A 16,116-nucleotide genomic window follows, 5' to 3' on the forward strand; every position below is an offset into this window, starting at 1 on the left:
TTCGCTGCATTACTTCTACACAGCATCATCAGGAATAAAAGGTTTTCCAGAGTTTGTGACTGTGGGGATGGTTGACGAGCAGCCATTTTATTACTACGACAGTGTCTTGAAAAAAGCAACTCCCAGACAGGACTGGGTGGCCAGGAATGAAGGTCCAGAGTACTGGCAGAGAGAGACTCAGACATCCATTGGTACTGAGCAGAGTTTCAAAGCTAACATTGAAATAGCCAAGCAGCGCTTCAACCAGACTGGAGGTGGGTGAAAAACAGAAACACGTTTTATTTTGAAACTTTTAAACATCAAATTGCTCGATAATCCTGAACTCTTACTAAAAAGTTACAGAATATGGACAGTTTTTGTGTTTTGATCCATGATTCACAGAAGACTGTGTTTTTCTCAGGTGTTCATGTTTTCCAGAGAATGTATGGCTGTGAATGGGATGACGAGACTGGTGTAACTAAAGGTTATAATCAGTATGGTTATGATGGAGAAGATTTCCTTGCACTGGACCTGAAGACAGAATCATGGATTGCTTCAAAACAACAAGCAGTTTTAACCAAATACAAGTGGGAACGCGACAGAGTTTATATGGAAAAAATGAAATACTACTTCTCTCAGGAGTGTCCTGAGTGGCTGAAGAAGTATCTGAACTATAGGAAGAATTCTCTGATGAGAACAGGTAGAGTCATATAAACTGATTCAGTGGCATAAAGTCTTTTCATGTGTCAATATATGCTCTGAAATTATTATGAACATCCTTCTCCATCTCATTTTATTGTTTATCCGCCTTCTTTTCACAACAGTGTCTCCTTGTTGCCTTGTTTTTTTTGTCTATTCTTCTCTTACATATTTATCAATCTGTCACCATGTCTTCTGCCCAGTTTGAACATGCATCGGTTTTTATTTTACTTGTTTTCCTCACATAATTGCATCATATTCTTACATAACAAATGTAACAAAAACATACAAACTATATTACACCATGTCGGAATTGTGTTGTATTGATATTTTTGATAATGAAATGATAAACTATTATTCCCAGACCTTCCCACAGTGTCTTTCCTCCAGAAGACTCCTTCTTCTCCAGTCACCTGCCACGCTACAGGTTTCTACCCTGACAGAGCGGTTCTCTTCTGGAGGAAAAATGGAGAGGAGGTTTATGATGGTGTGGATGAAGGAGAAATCCTGCCCAACAATGATGGAACCTTTCAGATGAGTGTCGACATAGATCTTTCATCTGTTGGAATTGAAGACTGGACAGAGTATGAATGTCTGTTTCAGCTTTTCGGGAAACAAGACATCGTCCGCCGACTGGAGAAACCAAAAACCAATACCAAATACCGTAAGTCACAAGTTAAAAAGTCCAAAAACAGCTCCATTTTGTACAATAAACCTTCAGTTTATGTACTTTTACATAAACTGAAGGTTTATTTTTATATTTTTTCCTTCAACATGTATGTCCATAGTGATATATACATTCTACACAAAAATTTGTTTGTCATGATTTAAAGCTGAAACTTTATAGAATCTAAAGCAGGTATTGCTGTCCTGCTATAATTTAATGCTGCTACTTATTTACCTTTGATTTAATATCAACATTATCAGTTTTTTTTTCTGTTTAATTGTTTTAGTCTGAGTTTCTTTCAGACTGTGACCACAGCTAAACATTTGCAGCTGCAGTGGAAATTGTTACAAAATGACTGGAGGGAATTTAAAGTAAACTGATCAATTTGTTTGTAGCATTTTCTAAAACAGAATCATGTTTATTGGTCAACTATGCAGACAGAGAGAATAAAATTGCAGCTTTCATTGTGCTTATTTTCAACAAAAATATTTTCATCTCAGCTAAAAAAAAAATCCCAAATTCAAACAAACTCAAATTTACATGGACAGAAATAAAAACTAGCGACATAAAAAAATACATAAATACTAATCAGATTGTGATTTACTGTGTTTAATTTAATTTGTGTTTCAGCAAATTCAAACATATTCATCCGCATCATTGTAACGGTGGTGGTTCTCGTCGTTAGTGCTGTGACTGGATTCATTCTTTACAAAAAGAAGAACGGTGAGAGACTCATTGATTTTTATCATTTTTTTGGTATTTTGTTTGAAAATTTTTCTTGAATAACAATAAAAAAGAAAGAAATGAATTTCCTAGAACAATAAAACCCAACAAAAATGTGAATGTTGGGTGATGATGTAGGAAGAAGGGTTAGGGGATTGTTTTTCAAACATAAGATGTTTAATGTTGTTTTACTTTTTCATTTCAGCCATGCGCCTTCCATCACGTAAGTAATACACTACTTTTCTTAACTGCAGAATATGTTTGTGTTATGTATTAAAGAACATTTTGAGAGTTATATCTCATAGATGTTTGCTTGAGCTACATTTCAGAGCAGGATGTCATCTTGCGGTGTTTCTGATGTTACAGCTGATGACAATGCAGAAGTCAGTGAGCAAATGATCCTACAAGCCTGAACGACAAACAATCCTACACAGTGAGTGGCTTTATTTGTAAAGCAAATCCATTAAAATTAATATCTTTAATTAATTGCAATACCACTTTGATTAACTGTAACAGTAAAACAGAAATGAGCCTAAGTTTTAATATTACAGATTTTAAACAAACTGATAAAAAGTGAGATTATATAGAAAAATGAACAAATGCTTTGGGAAATATTTATATTTGCTGGTCACACTGACTGTAATATTATCCTTCAGAAACAAATTAAAACATTTTTGCATAAATTTTTTTTTGGCAAATAAATCAAATGTAAATTCTAAAACATAAATAGAATACTTTTTATTTTGTGTAATGTTTTATCTTTCTGTCTTCTCAGGTTGATGGATAAAGTTTTCTAAAAAAAAAAAAAAAAAAAAAAAAAAATTAAAAAAAAAAGCATCTTATATGATCAAATGAATTATTGTAATGTGTAAATTTTAGATTTTCAGATATCAGTCCATGTAACTGGTTAAGCTGTGTTATATCTGGGGATAAATTGGGTGATGGGCTGGATTTTTAATTTAAAATTTTTTTTTAATAATGACGAGTTTTGTCTCTCAGTTATGACTATTTTGATTTGTCAGTAAATACAAGAGAATAGGCCCTATATAACTTCCCAGTTAATGTTGTATCTAAAGTCAGATTATTTTACCAGTTTGTACATTTTATGCTTTCATATTTCTGTTTCTGGTGATGATCAATATTTAGTTTTAAGCTTTTTTCTCCCTGATGTAATAATTTAGTAATTCTTAACCTTTTCATGCAGTCTCTAGAACCCTATTTACAAGGCGTGTTCTAGTATATTAAGAAAACACACACACATATACATATATATTTACAATCCCTTAAAAATTGGCTTTGTAAAATACTTCTCTTCAGCTATTGCCACACTTTACAAAACAGTAATGACTATTTAATTGGCTGGTGGCTCCTTTATTTAGATTTAGTTTATCAAGAGGCATTGGGCAAGGCTGTCCTGCCTCTCCATAACTTTTCCTGTTAGTTGCTCAACTCTTATCAGATCAAATTCAATCTCAACTTGGCAGAGAATTAATTACACATTTATTAATTCCTGATGACACTTTTTTTGATTACTTTTTTTTTTACAAAATGAAAGTCAAATCCCTGTTGCTTTTGATGTTATCAGTATTTTTTCAAAGGCGTCCGACCTTTGCCTGAATATAAATAAATGTGAGCTTATGGCAAACAATGTACTACTTCTGTATTGTAAGACATTCCTGTCAAAACTGAGGTGCAATATTTAGGTATGTTATGGTCCAAAGACCAACATTTAGGATGTTCCCATTGTTTTGTTCCCCTTATAGACAAAAAAATAAACAAAACAAAAAAACCCCAATCAGTGGTTCATGAGGGACAGGAAGAACCCTACTCACTAAGGCAGTGGACATCTATTATTTTTGCCTTGCATGTAGACGATAAATTACTGAAGGAGATTGATGAAATGCTTTATTTTATCTGGAAAAACAGAACACATGAAAGAAAATTGTTATGAACTCCTTTGAAAAATGGTCTTAATTTCCTTGACTTCTATTCTTTGAACAATACAGTCAAGATAAATGGCTGAAATCTCTTTAAAATCCCAACTCAATCTGGAATACCATTCCTCTGCACATTTGATCACAATTTGGTGGCGTTAGCTTTCTTTATGTGTAATTATGTGCATAAGATCCCCATCAAACTGTCAGATTTTTATCTCCAAGCCTTCTTGTCATGGACACTTACACAACTTTTCACCTCACACATATCTGGAATAATAAAGACATTTAATATAAACACAAATCACTTGATAGAAAAAAATGGTTTCATAACATTATACTTGTAACCAGCTGTTCAACAGCGACCTTCTCTTAACATACAGGAATATTAAATTTAAGAAATTTGGGATTACACCTGTGGATTATGCCAAAGTGTTTGGAGCTATCCCCTCTGGAGTATGTATGCTCTTTCAATTCAGCTTTATTCCTATAGTGCCACTTCAAAACAATGCTGTCTCAGAACACTTTACAGGCACATTTCAAGCAAACTCATAAATAGCTTAATAGAAACCAACTGATTGCACTGAATCTTGACTTCAATCCAATTCCCCCATTTTGAGCATGGGCAAGACAGCAGGAAGAAACCAGAACCTGGCTGAAGGAGGGCAGCCATCTGCCTGGGGTGGAGAGGACAGGAAAGACAGAACATGTACAACTGCACTTATTCAGGAAGACCTGCAGGGGAAAAAAAAAAAAAAAAAAAAAAAGGGGGGGGGGGGATATGTTTAAGATGGCAATATTGTTACGGTTTAGTAAGCCAGAACTCAAAGTTCAGCCAACAAGGAAGTTTAAACAGATTAATTGAAATAATGATGGTGTTGAAGGTGGTCTCACTTAGTCTGATCGTCAGGAACACAAAAACAGAGGTGAACCAAAAACAGGGGTGAGATAATACTGAAGAGGCAAGAAATGAATGGGGAAATAGTCAGCCTCAGAGTAGTCCTCCAGAGCAGGGAAAACAATCTCCACAATCCAGAATCATAAGGTCCAAAGTCAGTCCAGGATCCACACCAAAAGACACAAGTAGAAGAAATCCAAGGAGCAAGCAACAAGCAGGGTCTGAATCAGGCAGAGTTCAGCAACAGATCAGTTCATACCAATAAGGGCGTGGCGAAGACGGCGGTCAGGGACTGGCAGGGTCAAAGCAGGTTTTCTCTCAGAGTCAGGTACAAGAACAAGGCTTGACAGCTGTGGAAAGGACAGACAATCTCACACTGAGCTGGTGTTTAAGCAGAGGGCAGAACAGGTGAGGATAATCAGTAATCAGGCCAGGGAAGAGTGCAGCTCATTAAGGGCAGAGCAGAAACCATGACACATATATTTATACATTCGAAAAAAGAAGCAAGGTACTAAGTGCATCAGGTGACGTCCCCATTGCTGCATAAGTAATGGATGGATAGGCTACCCTACATGCAGACTCCAACTCAGGAGAAGCTCATATCCTAACTATAAAATTCATTAAAAAAGAAGTTTTCATCTTCATCTTGAAGGTAGAGAGGGAGTCTCCCTCCTGAACCCACAGTAGGAGCTGGTTCCATAAGAGAGGAGCCTGTCTTTAAACATCAACAGAGGATTGGCATCCAGAATACACCTCTGCAGGTAAACCCTACAACCTTTCTTAATACCCCTGTTGGGAAAGTCTGTCTGTCCAGTTATTCCAGAAACAATAATAGATCTATCAGAGCTTTATTTCTAATGGATATTGTATCACAACCGTGTGCTATTCCTCGCTGGAACATGTTTGTAGATGTCCCATGGAAAAGGGTGTGGCTACTCCCAAATATATTTCTGATCACTAATAAAATGAAAGAAATCTCCTTTAGGCTTCTCCAAAGAGTTTACTCAGCTAAAGTGTGCATTCATAACAGATTTAAATTAAATATTAATACTTTCTGTAGTTTCTGTATGAGGGATGTACTGGTCTCATAGCGAATGATTCTCATAACAATTCAATGTGTCTAATGTGTCTGATAAATCCCGTTGTTATCATGGCTTAATCTCATATCCAGAACTGTAAATTCACAGATAAAAACATGTTTCTTTGCTTTTGTGGGTGAGTTCAAACTGTACATCACCTCTATCCTTCATTCTAAAAAGCATAAGAGCAGTTAAAACTGTTTCTGTCTGTAATATGTTTGAGCTGTACAAAAGCGTATTGCATTCACTTAAAAAAAAAGCTCTATTTTTCTTAATTAATGAGAAGTTTTACAAAAACAAACAAACAAACAAAAACCTTTTTTTTTTATGAACAAACATAATTTAATATGCATCAGCTTATATCCATGGAGCATACCGTATCTAACCTATGGCATCTAACTAACTCTGTTTTTCTCACTTCCGGTCCTCAGCCCCCCCTGCCTTGCATGTTTTAGACATGATCCTCCTCCAGATCACCTGAGTCAGAGTATTGAGTGTGTTTGAATGGCTGGTTTTCCCCTGCAAAAATCCTGCTGCATTTTAGTTTCACTTTCTCCTGCACTGAACCACAGAAAACAAGGGAAACGTGTAAGGGCACAGTTCCAGGATTAAATTATAATAAATAACCTCTTTTAAATATTTATTTTTAACCAAAACCAGCAACAGTGATCTTATGATTGAACACGTAATCAGATTCCACCACTAGATGGCGCCACGTGCAGCAGCACGAGCTCAGGACACGTTCCTGATCTATTTCTGTGTGTCCTTCATGTGCTTTATAGAGCTGCTTTTCGACTAAATATGCCATGAAACGGGAATTAATACTGCCTAGAGTTGGTTATAGTGTGCAGATGGCATGTAGTTTCATTAAAACACTCTTAATCCTGAAAAGAAAGAATAAATTTATAAGGAAGTGGACATGAAGGTTGCAAGGTGTCAAGAATATCTTTACTATCTACCGTTAAGATAATAGTTTTTATTTTTTATTTTTTTTATCTTAAATGGATAAGGTTTGACTCATGCTTTGAAAAATTCTTTCTTATTTTTCTTATCACCAAACATGTTGTAAAACTAGGAGGACAAGAGTCTTGTGTGTCATGGTAAAGAGAAATAAAATAACAGCCATCATTTGTCTGTGTTCCTGGTTTGTTTGCCAAAATTTGCATGTCATGCCAGACCTGGGTGCCATATACACAAAGACGAAACTTAACTCACCATCACGTGATTTCTCAGAAAGGAGCTCAGAGGGAAGAGCTGTTTCAGCCCAGTGGTGGAGCTCTAACTCTGTTTCTGGCTAATAGCAAACTTGTCAGTACTACTGGGGTGGATCTCCATGACTGTATTTACCTCAAGTTTAGTTAGAGATCATTCTATTACATCCAGACATGTGTAGAAGCAGGAAAGACTTTGTCCTGTCAAATTGAGCTCCAACATATTTTTTAAAAAAGTCTTGATATAACAAACTATTTATCAATCATACTTCATATTAATGTCAAAGTCAAGGCCGTTGGAGAGGCAGGGCATCAAAGTTGAAAAGGGGCACAAATTTGAAACAACAAATAGACACTGAACTTGCAGTGGTTGAATTGCAGCAACCATATTCATAAACGTGTAACATGAAATGACAACAGGTTAAATCATTGTCCACACCTCATATTTTTGTCAGAGGGCAGTGCAATGTGAAACCTCACGCAGGTCCTTTTGCTTTAATTTTAACCTCCTCTACTTGTGAGGAAGCTCTGCTGAATGATATATGATTAATAAACTAGACTCTGATGCACATAACACACACACACATAACGCAGGTAAGGTACACACCTAAAAAAGGTCATCTCCCATCTATATAGAGATTCTATATTTGTCGATAGATAGATAGATAGATAGATTTTTTCTTAGCTCCTGATATCTGTAAGAAACTACCAGAACAGAATTTAGACTGAAAAATGCAAAAATATAGACTGAAATATGCAAAAAAGATAGATAGATAGATAGATAGATTATAATACATGTTATAGTATTTAGATTGAAAAGTGCAAAAATATGCATGTAATTTTTCCATAGTTTAAATGAAATAACTAGGACAAACCTTATTGCCCCCAGAAACAGAAATCAACACGGCAATTCACTGTAAAATGATGCATCAAAACTGTATTTTGGGCATCAAGGAGCAGAGAGGCTGAAGCGCCAGCACTTTATTCGCCTTTATCTATAAATTTTAGTTATGACACTACTGTATAGTTTAGTTATTGCAAAATAGAAAACCACTGAATGTCCTGAACTTTACATGCTCATGTTTTATATTTGATCTCGTTTACTTTCAGTTTCCTTGATAACCTATGAAGACAGAGTTAACCTAGATTTTAGTGACGTTTCTTTCTGTCTAAATTCCTATTGGCTCTGAGTCAGGAAACCGTCTGAACAAAGTGAGTTCATTTCATTTCGACTCTCGACAGGAAAACTACACAGCTGAGCGCTTAAATGCAAATACAAGTTTTATTCTAGTATAATGTATATAAATGTAAAACTTGTATAATGTAAATACAAGTTAAATGTAAATACAAGTTTTATACTAGTATAATGTATATAAATGTAAAACTTGTATAATATAAATACAAGTTAAATGTAAATACAAGTTTTATACTAGTATAAAACTTGTATTAACTATCTAGATTTAAGTTTTATACTAGTATAAAACTCGTATTTACATTTAAAAGCAGTTTATCAAAGGGATTGACGATCAAGACAAAATGACCGTATTTGTTCTTCTCTTGATTCTGGGAATAAACAGCGCTTCGGCTGGTGAGTTGAACTTTTAGGACATTTTTTATGAATAAGAACAAAACAGGTTATTATCTGAAGGGCTGTTTGTGTTTGTCGAAGGTTTTCTACGTTGATAAAGGCTGAATGAGTCTGGAGATGTAACTATCTTTTATAGAACTAATTATTATTCGGCGCGTTTATCATCGTCAGTAGACTCAAATCGTGGGAACAAATGGCAGCAAGTAGTTGCGCACTAGTTGCCACTGGCAAAACAACAGACATACAAAGTTATCTCCATAGAATAAAAATATTTAATCACGTTTAGAGGTGATGCTGGATATAGAACTCCCTCATCCTCCTCCCATAACTTATTTGACACATTTTATTCATTATTACATTTTTTTTATCATAAACACAGCAAGTCTGTGTTTATGAAATGAACAACATTATGTAACATCTACTTTACATCTACTTCCCTAAACTCCCTGTTAAATCTGTGTCCAACAGCAGCTGCTGCTGAAACGTAAACATCTGATTAGTTAAAGAAATTTATAAGAAACAATATTTCCACAAATTATGTTAACATTAATAAACATTTTAGGTTTAAAACATAACTTTGTCGGTGCAAAACAATCTAAATTTAAATCTTAAAAGTACAGCACATTTTACATTTTCTTCTTCCCACTTTTATTTTCCTCTGTTTTCTACCTGCTCTATTTTCATCTCCCTCCTTCTCTGTGTTGTCAGCCAACAGTGAAACATACAAACTAGTACATTTATAATATCAGATTATAAATTGATCTGGATGTAAGCTATATCATAAATTTAACTAAATATAAGGTTGTTTAGGTCAATTTAACACCACTATTTTACACCTGAAATGATCAGTTTACTTTGGAAAACCAGCATAATAGAAGTTGACTGGTCAGATTTCACCCATCTTTAGTTGTTTTTGAAGAAAAGTAGGAACATAGGGTGTTGTTGGTAATGTGTTGGAAAAATTGTGTTGGAATTTACCTTCCAGTAAATATTTGTAGAGTTATGATTTGTATTGAACCTCCTGACTTACTGTGAACTTCTACTTTGTCTCCTATAACATGCAGGCTGAGCATCTTTCTAATAGTGGTACTTCCTGAGAACATTTTTTATTTATTTATATTTTTACTTCCTTTGCATTTGGGTCAGTTTGACCAGTTGTTAATCAATGAACCCCTGTTGCTATGTTAAACCTGATAACAGAACTAATTTTTCAGAGGGTAACGCATGTGGGTGTGTGAGTGGGTGTTTTAAAATCCACATCCCCCATGTGAGGATGTCTCAACTGGGTTAAAAGGTGTATTGAACTAATGAGAATGGCAAAGACATCCTTTGTTTGCATATGATTGTGAGATGGACTTGGTTCGGTAATGCAGCTGAGGCATCACTGATATCTTGTAAAACCTGTTGGGAACTTCTCCTGGATTTTCTCATGTGGAGTTTTATGCAGATATATGGAAAATGAGAAAGAATCCTTAATAAAAATTCCTGGATTCACGTGGTCATCTGGATAATTTACAAAGTTTAAAATTTAATTGGATATCAGTTCGACCAAGACCATTCTCAGAAAAATAAAATCACAAAAATACACCCAGTAGATTTTGCGTGAAGTTGCTGACAGACAGACAACACAAACACATGAATCCTTTTGATTATTGCTCTGTAAATAGGCTGCATTCAGTTCAGAGAACCTGTGCAGCAGTGAACTAAACCATTTTGCACCCTTTTCAAGGTGTGAGGGGTGCTTCAGACAACATCCATAATTATTGTTAATGGAAAATTCAGAAATGTAGACTGGAATTAACTGGACTGCACTACTTTTTGTTGACTGTTCACATTAGTCTAGTTTCTGTTAACAAAATATAAACTTTTTTCATGGATTTATATTTTCTGTGAAATAATTTGGTCCAGGACCTGGTAAAAAAAAACAACTGCATAAATTAAAGTTATTTTCCTTTAAACAAATAGAACAAGACCTGATCTAATGTGATCAATGTCTCCAACATAGCAGTGGAATTGACGTTTATGGATTCATTTGCAAATCTTAAAATGAAAATACCTTTTTATTTCTGTCATTACAACTTGTGAGTTCTTGCAATAAAAATTTGCTGTAGGAGGAATGGCACATTGCCTGGAGCGCTTTTGTTTGGGTTCTTAAAATTAATTTTATCAGTACAGTTGTGGAGAAAAAAGATTAGACCATCCTTGTTTAACAAAATTTCATGTTACTTTTTAGAGTTGCAATTTAAATATATTTAGTTGATAAATAGATATTGCAGCAGTAGGACGACTACTACCATGATACTTGGCTCCTCACAGTGCTTGTTACATGTCGTTGTGTTGTACGAGAGGGTGGGAAGTAAAAACAGCTACATAGCCAAATATACAATACACAAAAATACACAGGTATTTGTGGCCTGTATTGGAAGTGGAATTTTATTTTCTGAAACTATATTCATCATGACATCACTTTAACAAAGTTACTTTGTAATTTCTGTGTTGTACTTTAACTGATTGCATTACTATAAAGCAAGTACATTATGTTATAATGTTTTGCTAAATCCTTCATTATAAAGTATAATTATGAATTAGTATTGTGTTTTCTTGTTCCACAGTGACACATTCTCTGCATTACTTTTACACGGCGTCTTCCGGAATAAAAGGTTTCCCAGAGTTTGTGACTGTGGGGATGGTTGATGGGCAGACATTTTATTACTACGACAGTGTCTTGAAGAAAGCAGTTCCCAAACAGGACTGGATGGCCAGGAATGAAGGTCCAGAGTACTGGGAGAGAGAGACTCTCACATCCCTTGGTACTGAGCAGACCTTCAAAGCTAACATTGAAATAGCCAAGCAGCGCTTCAACCAAACTGGAGGTGAGTGATAAATAGTTTGTCAGAAACATTTTTTATTTTGAAACTTTAAAACATCAAATTGCTTGATATTCCTGAACTCTTTCAGTTTCTTTCTAAAAAGTAGCATCTGCCACACTCCTGTTCTGTTTTGCTGCTGTTTCAATTTTTTCCAGAAATGATGTCACGTAATCCCCATGTGGTGTATGCATGCACAGAAACAGACACTACAAAAATAATTGGAATGAGTGGTCATTTTATCTCATATCATTTATATATTTTATATATCATTATATCTATATTATATATTTTGTAAATATAATGTATAGTTAACAAATAGCTATATGATATATATATATATATATATATATATATATATATATATATATATATATATATATATATATATATATATATATATATATATATATATATATATATATATATTAAACATCTTTTATATATATAATATATATATATATATAATATATATATATATATATATATATATATATATATATATATATAATGTGTGTATATATATATATATATATATATATATATATAAAAATAATAATAAAAATATAATTAATTCATAATTACAATTATATAATCAGAATTTATAATATATTCTGATTGGAGGTTTGATCGGATTAAAAATGCTCCATGTAAATGCCACCACAAAGTCTCCGGAGTTTTAAGCTTTCTAATTTTAACACTCACTCAGGTCACTGAGAGCAGAATATTGACAGTTTTTGTGTGAAGGTCTGTGGATTGATGTATTTATGTTAATATGATGTATAGTTACTGTGTTTGATCCATGATTCACAGAAGACTGTGTTTTTCTCAGGTGTTCATGTTTTCCAGAGAATGTATGGCTGTGAATGGGATGACGAGATAGGTGTAACTAAAGCTTATTATCAGCATGGTTATGATGGAGAAGACTTCCTAGTACTGGACCTGAAAACAGAATCATGGATTGCCCCAAAACAACAAGCGTTTCCAACCAAACTCAAGTGGGACCGCGACAGAGATTATAAGACAGTTGAAAAAAACTACTTCTATCAGGAGTGTCCTGAGTGGCTGAAGAAGTATCTGGACTATGGGAGGAATTCTCTGATGAGAACAGGTAGAGTCATATAAACTGATTGAGTGGAATAAAGTTCTTTCACTTATTAATGTCACATTATAAAGATTGACCTACTCAATCTCATTTTATTGTTTATTCACCTTCTTTTCACAACAGTGTTTCTCTGTATTTACCACTCATTTACCGTGTCTTCTGCCTAGTTTGAACATGCATCGGTTTTTACTTGTTTTAAGTTTCTCACATTATTGCATCATATTCTTACATCTCTTCAAATTAGATTCTTTTTACCAAAACATGTAGGAACTTTATCGATAGTTGATATTTTTAATACTAAACAAAAAACAACTTTTATTCCCAGAGCTTCCCTCAGTGTCTTTCCTCCAGAAGACTCCTTCCTCTCCAGTCACCTGCCACGCTACAGGTTTCTATCCTGACAGAGCTGAAATCTTCTGGAGGAAAGATGGAGTGGAGATTCATGAGGATGTGGACAAAGGAGAAATCCTCCCCAACAATGATGGAACCTTCCAGATGAGTGTCAACATAAGTCTTCCATCTACTGAAGACTGGACACAGTATGAATGTGTGTTTCAGCTTTCTGGAGAACAAGACGTCGTCCACCAACTGGAGAAAAGAAATATCCTGACCAATAACCGTAAGTCAGAAGTTAAAAAGTCTAGAAACAGCTCCGTTTTGTACAATAAACCTTCAGTTTATTTACTTTTAGAAGTTGAATGCAAAATTGTATTTTCATTTATTTATGCCATATTTTCTTCGATCTGTAAGTAAAATGATATGTAAATTTACACAAATATTTGTTTTGTAATGTTTTAAAGCTGAAACTTTATAGAGCCTTAAGCAACTATTACCATTCTGCTATATTTTTATTCTGCATATTATTTACCTTTGATTTAATATCAACAATATGATTACTTATTTTACTTACATAAATTACATTTTTTATGTTTAATGGCTTTAGGAGGCAAAATTATAAGTTTCTTTTAGACTGTGATCCTGTTGTAACCACAGTTAAATGTTTACAGACACGGCAGAAAGCTCTATAGGTTTGTGTCACTTCATCAAACAGCCTCTTGTTTATTGATCTGCTACACAGAGTATTTAAATGTAAAACAGAAGCTCCTGTTGTGCTTATATTCAGTGTAAAAATGTATTTTAGAGACAGAAACTTGAACTAAAACAGCTCAGACAAAAAAAAAAAAAAACGCCCCAACAAACAACCAAACAAACATATTTACAGGGACAGAAATATAAATTAATAACATAATAAATACAGTCTTTTATGACTTGTTATCGAGTCAAAGTGCAAATGTTTGTTGACTGGTCAGATTGTGATTTACAGTGTTTACTTTAATTTGTGTTACAGCAAATTCAAACATCGTGATCATCCCCATCATTGTAGCAGTGGTTGTTCTCGCTGCTATTGGATTCATTCTTTACAAAAATAAAAATGGTGAGAGACTCATTTGTTTTTATCTTTTTTTCATTTTATACTTTTTGCAGAATTGAAAATAAAAAAATTTTATTGTAAGGATGTGAATGTTGGGTGAAGATGTAAGAGGCTTAAATTAATTGTTTTTTTAACTGTAAGACGTTTCATGTTGTTTTTATTTTTTATTTCAGCCAAGCGCCCTCCGTCACGTAAGTAATACACGACTTTTCTTATTTGTGGGTTTTGTTCGTGTTTTATGTTAAAGGACATTTTGAGAATTAGGATGTAAACTTGCTGTTTCTGATGTTACAGCTGTTGATAATGCTGAAGTCCAAGAGCAAATGATCTCAAACCTGAATTACAAACAATCCTGCAAAGTGAGTTACTTTACATGTATGTGCCTTTATTAGTAAATCTGTTTGGAAACTATTAATAGAATAATTGTGTGAAAGTCTTTTAATTAATTGTAACACATCTGTCATACTTTGTAAATGTAAAACACATATAAGAGGAAGTCTAAATTTTCAAAAGCAGATTTTAAACAAACTGAAAAATTGAGATCATTTTAAAAAATGTATAAATGCTTTGGGAAATATTGACGCCTGCAGGTTACATTGACTAAGATTATCCATCAGAAAAAAATTAAAACAAATATTTTTGCTTCAAAACATTCTTGGCAAATACATCTCTGATAAGATTTTTTCAGGTTTAAACACCATAAATAAGTTGTTGCACTAAATGGAACTCCTCAAGCAGTACTGTAATTCTTTATATTCTCTGTATTATCATATGTTTTCACCCAATTCTGATTGATGATTCAATAATGTTGTTTCCTTTCGGCTTGTCCCTCTGAAGGGGTACTACAGCAAATCATCACTCGGGTGAATTGGCCCGTTTTACGCCGGATGCCCTTCCTGACGCAACCATCTACATTTATCCGGGACCGGCCTTCAGAAAACAATCCTCCTCGAGGTAGCAGCAGCGTAGAGGAGTCAAGTCAGAAGACAAGCAGCTCTTCCTGAGCCACTGTCACCCATGGTGTATTCATTATACATAGATAAAGAAATACATAGATGCAAAAACACATGCATTGGTCTTGTCAAAAATAATAATTTAATCATCTGATATTGTCGGAATCATTAAGATCTTAAAGAATGATGTTTAAAGTTTAGACTTTCAGAAATCATTTATTGTAACTGTTAAACTTTGTTATATCTGGGGATAAACTGGGTGATGGGCTGGACTTTTATTATCTGCATGTTCCAGTGGAATAATGTGGAATTTTGTCTCATGATATGACTATCTTGATTAATTAGTAGGGAATATATAACTGCCTGGTTAATGTTGCATCTAAAGTCAGATTATTTTACCAGTTTGCACATTTTATGCTGTCATATTTCTGTTTCTGTTCAGTTTTGAGCTTGTTTTTTCCTGCTGTAATGATAATTTAGTAAGTCTTAACCTTTTCACGCAGTCTGGTTTTCATGAAGGTTTTCAGGAAACATTACATACTAAAAAAATAACATAAAAAAGCCAATAAATTGAAATAAATTGAAGTTTGATCAACTTTGATTTTATTGAGGGACGTGCGTCAGCTAGAATGCGTTATTTATGTTAACAAGTAGCAAATGAAAACATAAAGCCAAACATGGATGATTTTAGGGCAGCATCCAGTCTCTACTTAAAGTTGTTTGTATATTCCAGTACATTAAGGTGTAAATATGTATGTGTGTGTTTTTTTTTTTTTTATTAATGATTCAGTCTTTTCTGTCAAATGGTTACCTTTACGTCTTTAACACACACATGTACTTTCTCAGATGTGTACACTGCATACCAGTGGATGGATAAATGAGTTGTAATGGTTACCTTTTGTATCTCTTTTGTATACCTTTTTTATTTGTTTACATGAACCAGGATTTCTGGAGCCTGTAAACACTAACGTCTGAAATCCC

General features: G+C 34.0%; 2 protein-coding genes across 3 annotated transcripts in view; both read left to right on the top strand.

Annotated features, from left to right (window-relative positions):
• On the top strand, positions 1 to 15,985 carry LOC306769883 (major histocompatibility complex class I-related gene protein-like). Of its 2 annotated transcripts, XM_079258639.1 has the most exons (8): positions 8,520 to 8,778; positions 11,391 to 11,651; positions 12,478 to 12,756; positions 13,076 to 13,369; positions 14,099 to 14,185; positions 14,356 to 14,373; positions 14,477 to 14,541; positions 15,020 to 15,985. In XM_079258639.1, exons 1-8 carry the CDS (start codon positions 8,727 to 8,729, stop codon positions 15,047 to 15,049), a joined length of 1,086 nt encoding a protein of 361 aa, XP_079114765.1. In that variant the 5' UTR covers positions 8,520 to 8,726; the 3' UTR covers positions 15,050 to 15,985. The 2 variants fall into 2 exon arrangements, with proteins under 2 accessions (XP_079114766.1, XP_079114765.1); XM_079258640.1 differs by lacking the exons at positions 8,520 to 8,778; positions 11,391 to 11,651; positions 12,478 to 12,756 and adding exons at positions 1 to 254; positions 401 to 679.
• LOC306770407 (major histocompatibility complex class I-related gene protein-like) overlaps positions 15,070 to 16,116 on the top strand; it is a gene marked incomplete at both ends in the record, with an annotated part of 14,135 nt that continues 13,088 nt past the window's right edge. The window contains one exon of the mRNA XM_079259267.1: positions 15,070 to 15,160. Coding sequence (XP_079115393.1) covers positions 15,070 to 15,160 — 91 coding nt within the window. The remainder of the gene's footprint in view (positions 15,161 to 16,116) is intronic.

This window comes from Telmatherina bonti (assembly GCF_933228915.1).
Source record: "Telmatherina bonti genome assembly, chromosome: 19".
Taxonomy (NCBI): Eukaryota; Metazoa; Chordata; class Actinopteri; order Atheriniformes; family Telmatherinidae; genus Telmatherina; species Telmatherina bonti.

What these genes read in the sequence shown, in the direction of transcription:
- LOC306769883 (XM_079258639.1), top strand. Translation starts at nt 8,727, where the DNA reads ATGACCGTATTTGTTCTTCTCTTGATTCTGGGAATAAACAGCGCTTCG. An exon ending in GAATTCTCTGATGAGAACAG is followed by an intron (nt 12,757 to 13,075) that starts GTAGAGTCATAT and finishes TTTTATTCCCAG; the next exon opens with AGCTTCCCTCAGTGTCTTTC. An exon ending in AAATATCCTGACCAATAACC is followed by an intron (nt 13,370 to 14,098) that starts GTAAGTCAGAAG and finishes TTTGTGTTACAG; the next exon opens with CAAATTCAAACATCGTGATC.